Source organism: Phalacrocorax carbo, chromosome 8 (genome assembly GCF_963921805.1).
Source record: "Phalacrocorax carbo chromosome 8, bPhaCar2.1, whole genome shotgun sequence".
Classification (NCBI taxonomy): domain Eukaryota; kingdom Metazoa; phylum Chordata; class Aves; order Suliformes; family Phalacrocoracidae; genus Phalacrocorax; species Phalacrocorax carbo.
This window is the reverse complement of record NC_087520.1, coordinates 35,548,028-35,567,919: the sequence shown is the minus strand read 5'-3', so window position 1 is coordinate 35,567,919 and position 19,892 is coordinate 35,548,028. Positions and strand designations below refer to the sequence as shown.

At 47.5% G+C, this 19,892-nt stretch overlaps 1 protein-coding gene across 1 annotated transcript in view; it reads left to right on the top strand.

Annotated features, from left to right (window-relative positions):
* The first annotated feature begins 9,301 nt into the window (after positions 1–9,301).
* Positions 9,302–19,892, top strand: part of WTIP (WT1 interacting protein) — an 89,581-nt gene continuing 78,990 nt past the window's right edge. Inside the window, exon 1 of the mRNA XM_064459572.1 lies at positions 9,302–11,406. Within this exon, the coding sequence (XP_064315642.1) occupies positions 9,936–11,406 (1,471 nt within the window). The 5' untranslated portion in view covers positions 9,302–9,935. The remainder of the gene's footprint in view (positions 11,407–19,892) is intronic.

Sequence of the window (19,892 nt, the reverse complement as noted above, 5' to 3'; positions counted from 1 at the left end):
TTTTTTTCTTGGACAATCAATTATTGACCTCTTCACTTGGAGCATTTGCAGCACCACACGCATGCTTTCGCCACCTCATGCCTTCAGAAAGAAGGCGGCACTGGTCTCTTATATGTTACACTTTGCACATAGGACAACACTGCAATGTTTAGAATCGGTAGCTTAAAGCCTGCTGCCTTCACTTAGCTATTTTGGTAGCTCTCAAAACAATCAGTGCTGATTCTTAGAACACATTAATCAGCCATTTCTGTCACTGTACTGAAATTACTTTCCAACTTGGTGTTAAGGAACCAAAACTGCTTGTATTTGTAGATAAGTATGCAGAGTTAGCCTTACAGAGCAGAGAAATTGAGTAGACAAGACTCACTCTGTTATAGTTTGCAAACTGACTGAATTTTAAACAAGATGTTAACTGTATAGAAGGAGACTTAAAAAACAAAAACAAAAAACCCAACAACAATAAAAAAGCACCCTTTTAGGTTTTGGTTCCTGCATCTGGTTCTGTCTAGTACAAAGGGCAGCTCTTAATCAGTGTTAATTGCATCATAGAATTGTAGTTTTGCACTGCACTGGCAATTTAATGTTTTATCTCTTCTTTTAGGTAGCAATCGTCATATGCAATGGCTTGCTTAGAGGCTTAATACGCCACTGTGAAATTAAATTCTTTTGAGTCAGTTGCTTCTTGACCAGCACGAGTGAAGAGTGAGTGGTAAAGACATAAATAAGAGACATTACAGAAAGGATTTTCAGTGCTACAATGAGAAGCTTTTATAGTTCTTGCCATAAAGAGTTGAAGGATTAGAATTTAGTATGTCTGATTACATCTTCCAAAAACAAAGGCTGATGACATTTGGTTTTTTAAGCTTTAGTAAAAATAAAATTACTGGTTTATTAAATCAGTTGTCAAATCACCTGTTATCTGTGTAATGAGATGTGCTGCTCATTGTGACATAAGCAAAGCTTTATCGCAGCTGATGACACGTCATGGATAGTGTGATTCTACCTCATGCACTACCTGAGAAATTTCCCTGCTTGTGCTGGTTGGTATTGAGGAATTCAGCTTTCTAACACTTACTAACAGTAGAGGCTATAAGCCTGGTAACTATTGCATTGCATTAGTTTTACAGAAGTCGAGAGTGTTCATGACTTGGAAGTTGAGTGGTATATAAGCTGAATCAAAATAACATGCAACACCAGATTTGGGGGTGAAAAAGAGGAGGGAGGACTATGCAGTCTCGTGGGCTTCTACTCTTTAGGTTATTGGTGTTAATAGCATAAGATGACAGGACTGAAATGATTTCTTAAAATATTTGGGATGCTGTTGTCCAAGAAGATACACATAATAGTTTATCGGGGCAGTAGACAAGTCTGTCAATAAGGCCAGATGGCAAAAGTGTTCATAATTAACTAGGCATTGTATCTTAGATCGGGAGATAACTGCTGCAGGACACTGGTTAAGTTTAGAGAAGCATTAAGTAATTTTAATGATGCATCATCATTTGGTTTGTAGCGTGAAAGGTAGTCTAGAATTTAACTGCAAAGCAGTTACATCTTGGTGTATTTAGGAGATGCAATTGTGCTGCTTTTTTCTGGGTAGTAAATAGATGGCAAAAAATAATAGATTCTTCCTGTAGAGTACTTTAAAGTGAATATATATATATATATAATAGTTATACTTTCTTTACATAGGATGCTTCTATAGAGCATATAACAGGCTGTTCATATAGTCTCATCTGTTCTATTCAGTTCTTGTTAAGTTTGGCAATACTGAATGAAGCACTAAAAATGCAAACTGCTGCTGCTAAATGAAAAACTGCTCTTCAGAATTTATGGACTATGAATGTCCTTAATCAGCTGCTAGTCACCAACACTGTATTAATGTAGAATTTTTCAACTTTCCTTTTGCTCTTGAGAGCAAATTATAGATGAAAGCATTTATTAAGCTTTCAAGTAATTTAAAAAAAAAAAAAGGCAAGCCACTTTTCAACTAACAATTTGTTCAAGTCCTAACAGCAGTAATATTGATACGGAAGTAAGAGTAGTTGGAAGACACAAGACTTAAATGCTAAAATGGAGGAGTTCTTCCCAGTGCCTTACCTTGGCAATCCTGATGTAGGCTCTGTCATCACCAACAATTTTTGAGCCAGCTCATTAAACCAATCTACAAATTGGTATTTGCAGTGATATACATTGGCTGTTCTGTCCCACAGCATTCTCGAGTTGTTCACACTGATGCAAATTTCTGTAACACAGATAAGCTTTTCTGGCTGCTTTTCATAGCAACAATTCATTCTTGATGCTTGTATTTTTTATTTACTTAGTGAATTTGAGTGCCGTGTATGAAATGGACAAGAAAAACAGAGGAATATTTTAGCATAGTTGAATGCAGCTGAGAGTGTATCTGGCATCTCTGTCTTTGCTGTTAGTTCAATATCCCCTTTCATCAGTGGAGCATGGAAAGGAATCTTGACCACTACTGACACACAACAGTTAACTAGAGATCATTAAGCTGCTCTGACTTACAGTGAAGAAATTTGTAACAACTTTCCTAAAATCTTACTGTTGAAAAAAAAAAAAAGAAAAAACCAAGTGCAACCTATCGGATTCCCAAAGCTTCTAGAGACTCGCCCTTCAGGGGCAATTGATAACCATTCAGGAGTGAGAACTCTTGGGGCCATGATGACAGCCAGCCTTGTACCAGCCCAGCCCATTTCCTAAAGAACAACTTTAACCTGTAGATAACCATTTAATGCTTGTAGTAGTTCTATGTGCCATTTTAATTTTACTTTACAGAACCATTTTATTGTTGAACCACAGAGAGATGCATGCTTTCCTGGCCTGTTGATTCTGACAGCTGGCAAGCAGATTGATGTGCCATTTCAGGTTCTGACCTTTACGACAAAGACCTCTTGCTGGCCATTTATTAGATCCCAGAAAATAAAACAGGCTTGTGTTCAGTTAATATATACCATTGATATACTATCTTCTTCAAGCCTTTACTGCCCCAAAATTGTAAATTTGGATTAGAAAACTGAATTAAGGAAAATATATTTGTTTTTTCCCCTGTGTTCTGTGCCTATATGTAGAGATATTTTCTTTCTTCTCTTTGCAGCTATAAGGACAAGAAGCCTTCAGTTTTGTGCATCTAAGATACTGAATGTGCAGGAAAACAGAAACTAGGATCAAAGTAATACAACAAATCTTACGCAAGTCAGTCGTCTGTTTTTTGTTTGCTGAGATTATTTCTGGGCTAGTGTGTAAGCAGAGTGATTACAGAGAACTTACATCTACAGACAAAGGAATAGGAGGCAGAGGCAATTTAATGGTTTGATTTGGAGGCCCTGATTCTTCTTGAAGGGACAAATGGGCTGGAGTAAATAAATGCACTCCTAGACAGAGCTTGATATCAGTTTATATTATGAGAAGAAAATCACTGTTTAGATACACGTCATTATCTGTCTTTCTGATCAGCATGTTTCTTTCCTCACATGAGAAAAGCTGAGAAATTTGCAGTACGATTTCCTAAAGAAAAGGTACTTAAGGAATATTTCTGCCTGTCTTCTCCAGCAACATTTGAAGCTACTTGCAAACATTAAACAATTACATCAGTGATCTCAAAGTTACTGCGATTCTACAAGTACATGGCTGTAGGTAAGGAGAGACAGACCCACAGACATGCTTCTGCAGTAGCACTTAGCCTTTTTAGGCGTGGTATTACACACCTACCTGCTGGTGGGTCTGTATCACGAGTCCACACAGGGGAGGTTGCTGCATTTTGCGCATCTAACCAGTAATAACTGGAGGTAGCAGGAGCGTGCTGGGGAAAAGAGGGTGGCTGAGATACCTAACTAGAGGCCCAGGAAGCTGCCAGGAGCTGTGGATATTACAAGTGGACAGGGAGAAGGAGGTATGTAGGTGGACCCAGGAGAGAATTAAAGATGCTGCAGAGGAGGAGTGCTGGAGACAGAAGAGCACTGACAAATCTATTGAGGGATGTTGGTGGGAGGAACCTGGAGGTACCGTATATAGTGGCTGAGGCCTGGGGCAAGTGCTGTAGCAGCAGGAGCACTCTACGGGACAAAGCAGGTGACAGGACTACAGGGTCATTACAGATTTGGAGAAGAGGTTAGAAGCTAGAGAATGCAAATGATGCAGAATACAGACCTGTAGCAGACTGGCCTTCATTAGCTCCATTGCTTATGGAACAGCTTTTTACATCTTGCATGTTTGTTAATTATTTTCTGTTAATAGGTCTTATCTCTACAATACCATTTTGCATGGAAAATACCATGAAATGTAAACGTAATTGGTGTTCTCAACAAACCAACATCCTCTTTCTTCTGAAATGATCCTTCTCATCATAGCTGAAGTGCGTTGTATTGTCATGTCAGGAGGTCAGTGCTGGTAGCCTGCTTCATTTCTTGAATGGGTATAGAGGCACATGCAGTTAGCCTGGTACTCTTCACCAGCAGAGAACTGGGGGGCATGTGTGTAGCGGTCTGGCTCTCACACAGTGCTTCTATTTTTTATTAAATGCACTAATGCTACCTGATTTCTTTGCTGGGTGATGGTCTGCAGTATTGTAATCAGGACCTTCTTTTTATAATGTCAAGATAAATTTTAGCTCTGTAAAGTCCCAGGTTTGTTTTTATATTTCCAAGTGTCTGAAATAAGAAGCTGTGTAACCTAAGACCTCCTTAAAAGTACTAAGTGGGTGCCCTGCTAACTGAGCTGGCCAACTAAATTATGTATTTATGCAAATGTAGTGGCTGCTATTAAGCTAACTGATTGTGCTTGAATATACAGCGATTAAGTCCTGTGATTGCAAGGAAGTATGACAACGGCCGTGTACAGTCTCCAAAGTATGAGCCAATAAACTGCTTTGGCCAGAAGTGTTACTATCGGAAATATATAAGAGAAGTGGAAGATGAACCTATAAAAGAAATAAGATACATAAATGGTGTATTAATCATAAGTGCTTGGACATATGTTGTCTGTCTAACCTAGCACGTTCACAAAGTGCCTGCTGTGACTGGAATTTTACAAGGTCTGTCCCAAGTTATATTTTTGCAGCATGGTGAATAGCTGCATTTGCAGTGAAGAAGAAGAATGTGAAAAATGTTAAATAGTGTTTTACTGCAGGTTTAGGATGAGAAATGACCTGTAAGCCCGCAGAGTAGTGTTAGTCAAAAATATTTCAAATAGTTGTGCCTAGCAAAGGTAGCCTTCAAATACAATGTGTTCTGTCTACCAGAAGATGGTGCCCTAAAACACATCCAATAATTTCAATTTTTAAAAGCTGTGATCAACTGCAAATGGGTATTCTTAAAAAACATGTCAGATCAAGGTGATTCACAAACAAATCACCCAAGTCCAAATACATATTAACATCCAAACTTCATATTCCAAAAAGCTTGCTTATACTTAAAGTTATCACAACAAAAATCAATATACAGGACCTAAACAAGCAAAACAAAGCAATATAAAACACAATACAGCCACCACTTCAAAGAAAACAAAAACTTCAGTCCCCCCTCCCAAAATAAAAACATTCCTCAGCATTATTTTTGGATGAATTTCACAATTTTTTTTTAATCAGGCTTAAAACAGACCAGAGAAAAAGACTAATCATTACATTCCTCACAAATAAACCAATCAGTTTTAAAAACAGAAATGAGAACAGTAAATCCCTGACTAATAATAAGTCTTATTTACCTTATGGACCTCAAGGTATAATTTCAATCTTTTCTTCATGTTGGAGACAAGGAGGGAAATTGCACAAAATCAGGTAGCATCCAATTCAACAAGCAAACATGTGGAGCAGCTTCAAATTATTAAACTGATGAAGTGAGATGAGGAACTCTCTCCTGCACTGTGTCAGTAAAACCACGTCCAACGTGACACACACCGAAACACAACTCAGTGGGGTTTTTGCCATTGTCTTCAATAGGGCTAAAATTTTACCAGTAATTCTTACATTCACAGATTCTCTGCTTTGTTGGTAACAAACTGTTTGCAACTCAGGGACACAAAACCATCAGGTCTCCCTGCCTGTTGGCTCAGGCAGCATTTCCTTGAAGGCGCTGGCAGTTAGAAGAAACAGGAGTGCGCTGCCTGTGAGGCCCAGCCACCTGATATTCACAGATCAATAACTCCACCTGGCTTTTCTGCTCCCTTTAAGGCTTAGACAAAGGAGCTGATTTAACAGAAGCAGCTGGCTTTCCTTAATATCTGATTTACTGATACAACTTAAAATTGGGCATAAGGATTACCACACCAAATTAAGAAATGAAGTTCAGCTTTTATAATACTCTGTGACAGCTCCTGTGCACTTAGTTGCACAAATGTGAGTCTTTTGGCAATATATATATTTTACTGCTGGTTGTTAAAATTAAGCAAATATATTTAAAATAAAGTGGGGAGAAAAACATGGTAGGATTGTCAAGCTGTAACTGTCCAGTCCTCAGTCCTTTGGGTTTTCTTGTATATACCAGTAAGAAGAATGATGGGGCTTCTTATTACGGCAACAGCAGCTTTAACTCCACACGGTTTGTTTGCATAGCCCAGCACACATGGTCCTCTATGAGAAACGCAGCAGTGCTTGAGTGTGCTATGTACCACTGCAAACATATTTATTTCGCCCATGTGGGCTACATCTGTGGCTATAGTGTGGATAAATGTTATGTTCATTATGTGTGTGACAGAAGTATGATTTACTGGTGAAGAGCAGGTCTGCAACACTGCTCCTGCAGCAGGGCTGAGACGGGAATGCTGTGCAGTGATACTCTGGACCAGGGCTGCAGCAGGCTTGGCGGGGCCTGGCTTTGAGGCTTTATGTATCGTGACTAAGGTTTCAACAGTAAAAGTAAGTGATTTTTATAATTTAATCCACATCACTTACGAAAATGGGCTGTTTCCTTTGATTCCTCAGATTCTCTCTGTCCCCAGGAGGTTTTTCCCGTGAGTTCATACGCAACAAAGCACGTGCGTTAACAACTTACATACCGAGAGGCTACTGTAGAAACTTGCTACCTGCTGGCAGCAGCAGAGGCATAGAACTGTGCTGCCTCAAAAGGTGGAACAAGGGCAGATTTGTGGCTCAGAGGACAGAGCTACAGAAGGACAAGCAGCTCCTGCTGTAGCTTACGCTTCTGACTTCACCCAGCATCAGCTCTGCAGTTCCTACTGTAAAGACAGCTGCTCAAAATGCTTCCTTGCATGAGCACACAGGCAGGGCCTCCCAGTATGCCCTACCCACTCTGTTAGATTAATAGTAAAGTTATCTAATGTAAAGTTTTTTGTTAAAAAACAAACAAAACCCAAACCCAACCTTAAAATAGATTAAATTAATATTTCTTTACATGTGCTCTGATGACCAAGTTCCCAGGTTGTCCACGAGCCTCTCCTAGTTTCTCAGGAAGACAACCTTATGAAAATTGGCAATCAGGAATTCTAAGTCAGTAACAGGATAGAACACCCTAGGACAGGCCCCAGGAACGACTGAAGAAGGAGCTCTACACTGCTACACTTGAAGGCAGCAGCCCATGAGATGCCTACAGCCCCAAACAACCTTTGTGCAGGGGTCCCAGGTTGGGTAGACGGGGGCTCAAGTTAATGGTGATTTCCATGTGCTCTGAGGAAGGAGCATCTCTTTGTTCTTAGCGGGTATGTGTCCGCACTATGTGGCTAAAAGCACAGTTTGTGTCCTTGCTGACAGCATCACCAGGAAGTCCAAGGCTTGAATGGGACGGGGACTTGAAGTGCAGCTGTGATCCCGCTCAGTGCCATGGCACATTTGCTGGGAAGCTTTTGCTGCTGATGCCGAGGCCTGTGCTGTGTTTGTCAGAGCCGCGATGGTGTGCGCCAGGATGCACAACTGCAAGAGGCACTTTGGACCATCACACACCTGCAGGCTAGAGGTGAAATGTAACTTGTTCCACAAGTAGCAAGCTGCAGAAGCACATGGTAACAGCTTGTTTAGCTTGGGAGAAAAATGTAATGGAAGATGTGAACACACATTAGAAAATAGCACGTGACTCCCAAGACAGGTTGTATTTGCACATGTATGTTCACAGTGACAGTGGACTACCTCTCCCACATCTAATAGGTTTGATTTTCAGGTCTTGCTCTGCACGTTTACACCGTTTGTTGGATTTTTTTTTTTTTTTTTTTTGTTTGCCACCCCTGCATGCACAAACAAACAGATTGCCAATCAATTGCCCTCCACAGCTGGGGACATTTCTGAGTACACAGTTGCTTTTAATGTTTAATTAGGTATGATAAGAGGATAAAACGTTCTTGGCACAGCAGAGTACCTACAGCTCAAACTTGCAACACATTTCTCTCCTCACAGTGTGCTCAGCACCTAGCAGTGTAAGGACACTGCTCAGGTACCTATTGTTAGGGCTTTGTCAGCATTTTTGCCACTGACACAAGTGATCGCGAGGGATTTGCAGCTTAGGTGAAAAAAATTAACTGTGGGCTATGGTTTGTTTCCAGAGGTCTCAGTTCAGTAGCCATTTCAGAGGTGGTGTTTTCTGACAGCCTTTTTCATGTGCATACAGATGTAAAAGGCAAACACCGCTGAGTCTTGTTTGTTACTGGATCAACAGATGAAGCTCTTGCAAAGTTCCAGACAGTAGCGTTCTTTTTTAAACTCGTGTCAATTCATAGATTGCTTTAGGCCACAATATGTTTACCATACGTGTTCGTACTGCTTTTTTTTTTTCCCCCAAGACCGAATAAATAACTGCAAATAATTATCAGCTGCTGTGCTAAAGCACAGGTCCTCTCAGCAGTCACCTGGACGGTCCGGGGATTTTGCACAGGTGCGAGCCATTTGGAGCAGCGGGGCTGATCCCACAACCCCCCGCCCGCTGCAGGCACAGCCGAGACGCCGGCAATTTCGCTCGGCGCCCCCAGCCGCATCCCCGGTAGGACGGCGCGGGCGGGACGGGCGGCAGCTGCCCCCTTCCCGCGGCAGGACGAGGCCGCGGGTCCCACCGTAAAGTTCCAGTCAGGGACGAGAGCGGCGGAGCCCCCCGGAAGGCGGGAACCCCGGGCGGCGGTCCAGCGCCTGCCTCTCTCCCTGACAGACAACCCCCACCCCAGGCACGGCCGCCCTCAGGACGCCCCGCCGAGTCCCCGCTTCCCGCCCGGCGGCGGCCCGGGGCGCGGTGACAGCCCCGCCGCCTCCCGATCCGCTGCGAGCAGGGGCAGCGCCCGCCCGCCCCAGGCAAGGATCGGTGAGCGCCGGCCGAAGAGGAGAGCCACCGGCCCAGCCGCCGAGCAGCGCTGCGGCCGCCCTCTCCCTGACTGACTCGGTGAAAATCATTGTTTGGCTCCAGCATTAACTACATTCCAGCGGGACGCAGCGCCCAGTCTCCTTCCTCGCATTCCTGCCCCACACAAAGGAGTCCCTGCCTCGCCGCGCCCCGCGCTCTGCTCGCCGCGCCGCAAAGCCCCTCCGGGCCGGCCGCCGCCTTCGCCCCCCGCCCAGGGGTGCGGGCCGGGCCGCGGCCCCGCCGCGGGGCGGCCGGCCGGGGGCGGCGGGGGCAGGGAGCCGCCGAGCGCAAATTCCTCCGCGCCGCGCGCCATTGACTGGACCGAGCAACTTATTTAAGGCTGGAAAGTGACACAGGGGCTCCTCGTCTCCGCTCGCCGCGCGCCGCCGGGCAGTCCGGCTGCACCGAGCCCAGCGCTGTGGCGCGGGGATGCCGCCGAGGTGACTGCCGCCTCGCCGCCCTCCGGAGAAGGAGCTGCGTCGCGCCACTGCCCCGCCAGGACCACGGGAAGGGGCTTTCTTTTGGGGTGTTTTTTGGCTTTGGTTTTTATTTCTTTTTTTCCTCCACCTTTCCTTTCTCTGCCCCGGGCTGCGCTTTCGCAGAGAGTTCGCCGTCCCTCCTCCGGCCCGCGCCGCCGGGCTCCGGCCGAGCATGGAGAAGTACGAGGAGGACATGGCACTGAAGGCCACCAAGTTCATGGAGGATCTGTCCCTCTATGAGCCCTGCCCAGAGGGTCCGTATGGCCGGGGCGGCCGCCGGGACCTGGCGCTGCACCCCGACCTGGAGGAGACCAAGCGGGTCATCGCCGCCCACATGACGGCGGAGCAGCGGGGCCGGAAGATGAACGGCACCGCCGCGCCGCCGCCGCCCGCCGAAGCCTTCCCCGCCGCCGCCCCCTGCGGCAAAGCCTACGCGCCCGCGGCGCCGGCCGCCCCGCTCCGCGCCGCCAACGGCCGCGCCGCTGAGCCGCCAACGGCCGCGGGGCCGCCGTGCTGCGAGGAGGGGCTGTGCACCCGCTCCGAGGTGGCGCTGCCCTGCTACAGCGGCTTCGCCGACAAGGGAAAGCGCTACTCGGCCGAGGGCTACCGCTACGCCGCGGGCAGCGCCTACGAGGGCGGCTACGTGGCCAAGGGCGGCGGGCGGGCGGCCGGCGGCCCGGACGGCAAGTACGGCGCCGCCAGCCCGCGAGCCAGCCTGGCCGCCTCCTCGCCGGGCCCCGTCGCCGAGCATGGCAAGTTCTCCAGCCCGCGCTCCAGCCTGGGCGGCGCGGCCGCGCTGCCCTACGAGAAGTTCTCCAGCCCCCGCTCCAGCCTGGTGGTGCCCGGCCAGGAGAAGTACGGCAGCCCCCGCGCCAGCCTGGTGCAGTACGACGGCGCCGCCCTCAGCCCCCGCTCCAGCTACGCCAGCACGGCCAGCGACACCAGCAAGCACTCCAGCCCTCGCGCCAGCCTCACCAGCTACGACGGCGGCGGCAGCAAGCCCAGCAGCAACCGCACCAGCGGCATCAGCATGGGCTACGACCAGCGCCACGCCAGCCCCCGCTCTAGCACCGCCAGCCAATACTCCTGCACCACCAGCCCCCGCTCCAGCTACTCGGACTCCAGGTACGGCCCGCCGGGCAGCGCCGAGCCGGAGGGGGCGGGCGGCGCCGGGCTCGCCCTGGCCAGCCCCCGCTCCAGCCTCTGCGGCCCCGAGGGCCGCGGCGCGGCGGGCGCCGCCGTGGTCAGCCCGCGCTCCAGCATCTCCAGCCAGAGCTCGCGGAGCTCCCGCGGCTCCATGAGCGCCTACCCCGAGCTGCAGCTGCCCTCGCCCCGCTCCTCCCTGCTGGGGCCCGGCCTGCAGGAGGACGGCGCCGTGCCCGAGCTCGGGGACCTCTACCACAAGATCCATGCCCAGTCGCCGCCGCGGCACGACCAGCAACACCCGGCCGCCGCCCCCGAGGCGGCGCCCCCCTACACCTACAGCCCGACCAAAGGCTCCGCTTCGGCTCCCAAATTCAAGCTCCCCTACCAGGTGACGCCGTGCCGGGAGAGCGGCCCCAGCCAGGCGGAGAGGCGGCTGGAGGCGCTGACGCTGGAGCTGGAGAAGGAGCTGGAGATGCACATGAAGAAGGAGTACTTCGGTGAGCGAGCCGCCGCCGGTGGGGGGGGCTGGGGGGTGGCTGAAGGGCGGCGGTGTGCGGGGCCTGTCAGCAGCCGGGTGGGTTTGGTTGTGGGGGAGGCGAGCGTGCGATGCCCAGGGCTGCTGCGACCTGGTGAAGCCCCGCATCGCCATGAATTCTGTCTAACTGGTGTCAGAATGCTTACACCAATAGCTCGTTCCCGCTGATTGATCTCTCTCCCGTCTATTCCTTACGCGGTTTGCTAGGGTGCGTGGTGCTTCCTCTTCCACGTGCAGATGGGAGGCTTGTCAGAGGTGTTGGAGAAGGTGTTTGTGCTCTGGGGCTATGGTGACTCTCGCTTGCCTCTCTCCCTCTTGGGCTGCTGAAGCTTCACCGATAACCACCAGCATCCCTGAGGCTGTGGCATTCGTGATTGTGCTCTTGGACCATCTGTGATAACTTCATAGATGGCGAGCGTGGCTGGTGAAGCAATTTTTAATGCCTCATTCAGTAAAATTTTTGAGCTAGTTCAGAGTGCCTGTGAGAGCTCCAGCATTGTTTCTGCCCCACGAGGCCTCGCAGGGTCTGCTCCGCATGCAAGGCTGCCAGGGGTCGATGTCATCCCTGGGGTGGGAGGGGAGTTTTGGGGGAGAGGAGAGCCCTCTGTCCTTGTTGAGGCTAAATCAGCCTGTTGATCATTTCCTGAATTTCTGTTGTTGCTTTATAGAACAGAAGTAACTTCTTGAAAAGAGTGAACGCATTTTTGTAGTCACGCTAGTTAGGTTTAAGCTCCCCTATCTTTCTTACTTTGTACTGGGAGGAAAGGGCCAAAATGCCTTTGAAAGATGGTCCTGGAGCGTTCATATACTGCTCTGTTTCTACCGTACTGGGGACTGCGGGTGAGCCAGGCAACTGCCAGACCCGGGCAGCCCTCAGGAGCAGTTTGTTCCCTGCTTGAACGAGGAGTGAGGACTGTCATGTAGGAGCTCCAGCAGAGGAGGGAGAAGGAGGCCTAGGAAGATGAGGGGCTGTGGATGAGTCAGTCCTCATCCCTGGCTTTTGAGGGGACAGTTATCTCTGGGCTTTGTGTGCTGCCTGGGAACGGGGTAGAGGCTCCCTGGCAGTGTGTGATGTCTGACAGACATGAGCATTGCTGAGGATGGAGACATGCATTACCTTCGTCGCCGATTTAAACATGAGGATTCAGGCTGCTTTTGGCACAGCATTAGTGTGCTCTGCATGGGAAGGAGGAGTTGCAGGGATTCTTGCAACTGTCTGCAAGACACTTGTAGTGAGACAGACTGGGCTGATCAGCAAGGTAGCTGAGTGAGCAGTACTACAAGGCAAACCTTTCTGTGACCTGCAGTAGCATAGTTTTTACAAGCTCTTGTGCCTTGACAAAGGAAGCTGAATGCAGTGCTTATTGCCACCCTCAGTCCCATAATGGAGCTGATAAGAAAGCTGATGGTCATCCACTGCATCATCTGCAGGGCCTGGCACCTGATGTGGTGCTTCTCAGCAGCTGAGTGACTCCAGCTGAGGACAATAACGGTTCACTTCTGAGTAGGTGCAGAAGCTGGATGGGAGGGCTCATTAATATGCTAACTGCAAGAAATGTTGTCTTCAAAATTTTTGTGGTATATGGTGAGGGAGTGAGAAATAACTTGTTTCTTACTTGGAGTACATCTTATAGTTGTCCTGAGCCTCTGAGAGGGGTTTCTAGTGGCCAGGGAAGCTGGGTGTGCAATCAGGGACTCAGGAGCAGCCCTGGGGAGTCTGTGTTGTGGGTGGGTTTTTCTTATTTACAAGAATTTGCCTGTTGTAAGCGTCACTACTTGCAGGTATATTCTGTAGCAACCTGTTGGAGCATGCCCTAAACCTTGGCAATGCATCCTGTGTAGGATCAGCAGTAAGCTTGCGCCTTTATGCCTAGAGAATGCACGTACCAGCTGCTCTGTAGGTATTTGTTGTAGTAGCACAAAGAAGTGCTGCTGTGACTTGCATCCTGGAAGCAGATGAAACCCAGAAAACACAAAAATCAAGAGCTGATTTCTGTGAGTTGTTGAGGTTTTGATAAACCCTGGTGGGCTCGATCCCACATTTCTGGTTCAGATCACCCATGGAGGTGAATGCTGCACTTTGGCTAAGCGAGTGCATGAAGGCTTGGAAGGGATGACTGCAGGCTGATGGGTCAGAGACAGGGAGGGTGAGAACAGGATGGGGAGAAGTCTGCTATTTAGTTTGACTTAGTCAAGAGGGTCTGAAACAAGGTTCATAAAGAGAAGCAAGGAGAAATGCATTGATTTGTGTAGCAGCTTGCACATACTACAGCTGAAGTCTTTGCTTACATGGTCAGTCTTTGCTGGTGTCTAGCACAGTCTAAAGGCAGTTGAGGGGTGTTCTGTGATGTCTGTGGAGAACTGAAGTGTTGAGCCAATAGTCTAACAAGGTAGAGGGAATAGAGGAGATGGTTTAGTGCTCCTTAATTAGATGAACTTGGGTTGTCTAGTGAGTAGGACACTAGTAATTTTACTGTGTTCCACCCACCACCACCACCCCAAAAAAAAGAAAAATTGAGCAGTGTATTACTTTGAAACTGAGGTCAAGTGACTAACCAGTCCTTTTTGGAGGAGCAACCACTCTACCCTGCCTTCATTCTGTTTGTGGGTCAGTTTGAGTGTTCCCCTAACTGTGGTTGTGCTGGCAGTCCCTGGCTGCTCTCCCACACCTTGCTGCTCTGCTTCAGGAGGAACCTGTAGTCTGGGGCAGCTACCTACATGATGGAGGACATGTGCAGGGTCTGGGCATCGGGGAGGCTCCTGGGGTGCCACACAGTGTGCAACCTGGCAGGTCAATGGGACTGACAGATGTCTCTGCCTGTTCTGGTATGAATGGCTCTGAGCAGCGCTGTGCTGGGAGCTTTGCTTTACTGCCTCACCTTCTCCATCCTTCCGTTTCTTCTGGCAGGCCTCAGTGCATCTGTAGAGAGAAGGAAAACGCCCTTCTGCCGCTGATTTAACATGACTGAAGATGACAGTGCCGCAAAAGGAGTGCTCTGCATATGCCCTACCCCCAGTTGCACAGCTGAGAAGTAGCACCCTGCCACTTCCAAGTGCTCCCACTAGCACATTGCAGCCACATGTGCTCACTGATCTTACAGAAAGTGAAGCCTGCAGAGAAGGAAGAGGAGAGGGAGGGTTGTTTTGAGCTGGATTGGTGAGCTGCTCCAATTCATCCCTGTCAATGAGGTGGCTGGAGCTGACCCAAGGGAGAGGGTGCAGACAGAGGGCTCTGGGAGGCTGAGCCTGTTCCCTTGGCAGCAGCCTGCAGTTGGATTGGGTGTGACTTTGTTCCGCTGTAGCTGCTTCCTATGCAACCGCTACCCAAACTGCTCCATCCTCAGCCCTCTGAGATACTGTCTGTCCTGTGTCAGGGTACTGGCAGTTTAGTAAATGTGCTCAGTTTAGTGGCAGATACTGAGAAGAGAGCTAATAAAAATATAATTTCACTCACTTTTGTAACTCTTCTCAGCTGAGCATTTTTATGTGGTGAGGTGAGTAGTCAAACTTCTGTTGCAGAGATGTTTTAAATTGAATGTGCATCCTGAGGTGTCAACAAAACATTTGTGGGTGTTGGAAAGTCGTCAGCTCAGGCACTGGTTTAAATTCTATTTACTTTGCAGAATTTTTCAGTCTGATGTCCAGGAGCTGAAAAAGACAGTTTAAGGCAAAAATTGGACTTTAGCACGCTCATCCAAGTTGAAGCAGTTCTTGTGGGACTGACTGTAGACCTATGGCTTGTCATCTACCAGGCAGGGAAGTGTTGTGATGTTGATTTGGCTGTTTTTGAACAAGATCTTTCTGTATGTCCTGTAGCTCTGCTGGCATGTTGTCAGAAATAGGAGAGTCAACGGAGGGGCACAGACAGCAATCTTGCACTCCTGGCAGCCCCTGCTGTGCTGCAGCCATTGCCCAACAAGGGCTCTCTGCTCATCTTGGACAGGGTGGTGGGGTCCAATGCAAGAAGTGACTTAATTGTCTCACCATCTTGAACTAAAGAGGAGATGGAAAAGGCACTGTGAGACTAGGGAGGCGGGGGAGTGCGGATGATTTTCCTGCCTGTGCAAAGTCGAGAGGGGGACAAGCAAGTTTGTGATCTTGCTGGCATCCTTTGACAGCCCTGTGCAGTGCCCTTTGTGAAGGTGCTTTTCCCCATCTCTACACATCAAGCGTCTTCCCTGCCTCTTGCTGCCACCTTGCCCGTGTATCTCTCGCATCTGATATGCAGCATACAGCAAGTTCATCTCGTGTGTGGTACTCCTCAGGAAATCACAAAGAGCTGTCACCGTTCTTGTTTTCCACAGGCACCTTTGCCTGACCCTTCTTCACCCTAAGGGAAACACCCCTTTTGCAGTACCCTGGTGGGTGGTTTACCAAGTGAAGCAGTAGTTGGTTGATCTCTCAGAATGAGAGACAACGTCTAGATTCTGTTAGTAACTGTAGTCATCTGTCTAGCAAAAGCCTGTTCTTACCCTAGTGAGTAGGCTTGACTTTTGAGAGTTCCTGGATCTTTCAGAAACCCACCTGGTAGTACCAACACATGTTTCTTGGAGCACTACCAAGAAATGCTGCTGATAACATCCTGTTGAAAAGCCTAGACCGATCCAGGCCCTTTCTGCCCTTTATGTACATAGTCATCCGTGCAAATCTGTTTCTTTACATTGAGAAATCCTGTTGGTGTTGCAGGATTGGCTTTTGGGCCTTACGGTGTGCTTGTGAGTTCAGAGTTGTGTGTTATGTTTCTTTTGTGTGTGCAGGTTAATTTGATGGAAGGGTGTATATACAGTGAGATCAAAGTTAAGATGGATAACAGTGATAAATCCCTAGAAGCTGCATTGCTTAAAGATGAAATTTGAAAATCTGAGTGAAATTTAGGTGAGCATGTAGTTGGTGACCGGAACGCTTATGATATTTGCTGAAGTGTTGTCTTCTGTCTTATGATTTCCTGAAGCTTTCTTTGTGAAATATTAGATCTTTCCTATTTCGATCAAAATAGAGGTAACAGTTGATATATCATACTGGCTTTGGAAACATGCAAAGATTTATTGTCTGGGAATTACTTTGTATTTCTCTTTATCTGAGCCTAGAAACCCATTCAGCTTTAAGCAGTGGAGGTCCTTCAGCTTTTACAGTTGGGGCTGTCCTGTGAAAAATGATTTATTTTCCACCAGATTTGAGCCTTTAATAGACAAATATCTAACTAGAAATAAACTTATGTGGTGTGGTCTCCTGAAGTATTCAAACAGGTCACATACTTCAGAGTTTGGTTTTGCTAATCTCCCAGTTACAGCTGGAAAATACACTCCTGAAACTGATTTGAGAGTGGTCAGGCTTTTTTCGCTGAAATGCAAGAAAGCCCTCAAAAACAGGGTCAGACAAGTGTTCACTGGGGAAGGTGTAAGGAGAGCTGCAGTGGGACATGCTGGGGTACAGGTGAATTAGCAGCACCCTGGTGGCTTGCAGCTACTGAGAGCGTGCCCCCCGTCACTGATCCTACATTGAGACAACAGGCAATGCAGAGTGCGTGTGCATGAAGGGGAGAGTGAATGGCGCTGCTGCATGTGCCTGGGTGCATGAGAGGAGAGGAGAGGGGAAGAGAGTGAATGATTGGCTGAATGAGTCAAGAAAATAATGGTAAACAGATAGGGAAAGCGGGGAGCTGGAGGGTCATCCAGAGGGAGGAAGGAATAGGAAGGTGTTGGGAAAGAATTTAAGACAACAAAGAGGACGCAAGGAAATAAGTGTGATAACACTAGTCAACAGAGCTGGAAAAAAGTAGTATCCTTCTTTTGTCTGTGTTAGGAAATGTCCTGTGAACGATGTGGGAGTAGTTCTAGGTGGCCTGTTGCTGTCCCTGCTAGCTATGCCATATGCTTGTGAGTCTCCCTGAAGTTGGGAAGTAATAAACCATGTCATATGTAATAACAGGAGCAGAGAGATGTGGAATATAAGTGTGTTTATATTTTATTAAGTACTAGGTGCATGTAATGTACAATTAACATTAAATGAAAATTTGGGTGACTAACTTGCACAGAAGCATGTTATGAATGGGGACAGCTGCTTTCTTATCTTCAGTTGCAAGAAATTTGACCATGAATAGGGGTATTATTTAATGGCAAATGTTTTTTGCTTGGTTTTGTTGTTTGTGCTTTTACTCTTGGGTTCTCTCTGCATTGTTATAAAAGCACTGTGTGGAGGGGGGTGGTGACTTCCAAAGAACCACCACATGTTTTATTGAGGCTACCACAGGTGAGGTTTCTGATGCAGAGGTTTGGATGTGTAATACAAGAGTTGGCGTGGGCATATGTACTGCTGTGGTATAGTAACTCCTGGTTTAATTGTTACCCTTTCCTTCCATCTTCTGGTTTGGGAAGTGTGCCTACGTGTGTACCCCATAAGTGTTGTACCTGGTTGCTTTTGAGCCACAGGGTGATGCAGCAGTGTGCCAAGGGAGGGAAGGGACGAGCCACCCAGCTCTATGCGTGTGAAGTGGAGGGGATCATTACATGCAAAATGCATGCAGAGAAGGAAGTTTCTTTTTGCCTGTTTCAAAGAGTTCATAGCCTTGTGGAAAGTATACTGGTTTGCAAGGGTTAAGTGGAGCCCATGTTGCAGTTTGCTTTTGTTTTGAGTGTGCTGTGCCCCGGGTGATCACAGAGCCACAGGGCTGCTGCATGAAATGCAGAAATTCGTTAGAACTGCTTGGTTTTTAAGGCTCTGTCACAAGCTCCAAGCCAGGTCTGTACTGCATTCCTCAAGTAAGAAAGAGGCTCTCAAATTCCCAGAAGTAGTGTAAGGCTTTTAAACAGACCCTTCCCCCTGTGTCTGCCCCTCCAAAAGCCCAATCAGGTATGCCCTCTTAGGGGCATCAGGGAGGCCTCCTAAGCAAGATTCAAAGTAAAAATATTTTCCTCTAGTGGAGTTTAATTAGTATTGACAGCTGTTTGCCTAGCTCTGTGCCTTATCCTCCACAAAAATTTGTGTGTGAATGTCCCAGTTTGATAGTAAATAACACGCTGGAAATTCGTTATGTGGTGGTGTGTGAATTGGGAGTAAATTGTTTAATGGATTCTGTGGCTGCTGTATTTTGCAGAGTAGAAATGTGACCCTGTTGTGAAGGAACAGGTGAGACTCAGAGTACCTGTAGTTATGTGATTGAAGTTGTTGTTTAGTGGAAGATTTCCCTGCAGTTGTATCACTTTTACATTTAAAGTGTGTAAATGATAAAATTTGCATGTTCCCACTGATGGCTTGGTGGTAGCAGCAAAGATACCAATATAGGCTGAAATCCTTAATATCCATGGTTAATTAATTAGGATATAAATGTCTCTGTTACAGCCATGTGGATATCGGATGTTTAGAAAGCCTTTTCAAAGCAAGAGAATTTGCCAAGTACTAGAATTATTAAAAAAGAAATCTGGCAACTTTCAGATGCTTAAAAGGGTTGTTCATCAATGGAAAGAAAATAAAATGTCAGCAATAAGCCAAACAATTATACTAAAACAAAAAATTTTTGCAGCAATTTAGTAAGCTTTGGGCTTGGCCCCCTACCTACATCATATGTCCCAAAAGCCATCACAGGACAGTGCCTCACATGTTGGCAGAATTATGGTTTGGGGTTTTCCTCAGCAGCATTGGAGGGGCATCTCCTCTGTCCCAGACTGAGCTCTGGCACTGGCAGAGCATGTAATCCTGCGCTGCTATCCAGTGATGCCTGCCTGCTAGCTGGGTGCTTGGGCAGCTCTCCTTGTTGGGGTGAAGGTGTTGGGATCCCATGGGACCCCACTCCCTGGGTCCCCACCCTGCTGGTGGGAGAGATGGCGCAGCCACTCCTGTGGTGCTTCAGAGCCCATACTTTGTCTCACAGCCTGCCAAAGCAGAGTGATTCTGCTGTTGTGTCCAAAATAATTTCTTATTCTGTGGCTGGAGAAACTAGGTGTCTTGGAGTGTAATGTAGTGTTTGGTTTTTAGGCCCATCCTGGATAAAGTGCCTCTTCTCTGATAGGGCTGGGAATATATGGTATAAAGCAAAACTGAAGCAGCAAATAGGAAGAAATGCAAGAATGTGCATGGTGTCTAAGTTTTAATAAAAGCTTAAAATGGCTCGTTTTGGAGGGCTGCGATCAACTGCCTGAAAGGTTCAAGTCCTGACAGGACAGAGGTAACCTGGGGCTGTGATGTGGAATTGCTTGGAGATGTTCCACGGGCATGATGTGACTGCTCTGAGGCTGGCAGCAGGATTCCTCTTGGCTTGTTTGGGAGCAGGACCATTCTTAGCAAAATTAGCAGATGTGCTAATGATTGATCAAGATGTCAGTGTTTGGCTGGATTTTTATGTGATTTTCATTGTGCCTGTGTGGATGGTGTCTCTGGAAGTGGATTTTGTCCCTTTTTTCTACATTGGAGCAGATGTTTCTGTTGTGTGGTATGTTATCTCTTTCTATTAAC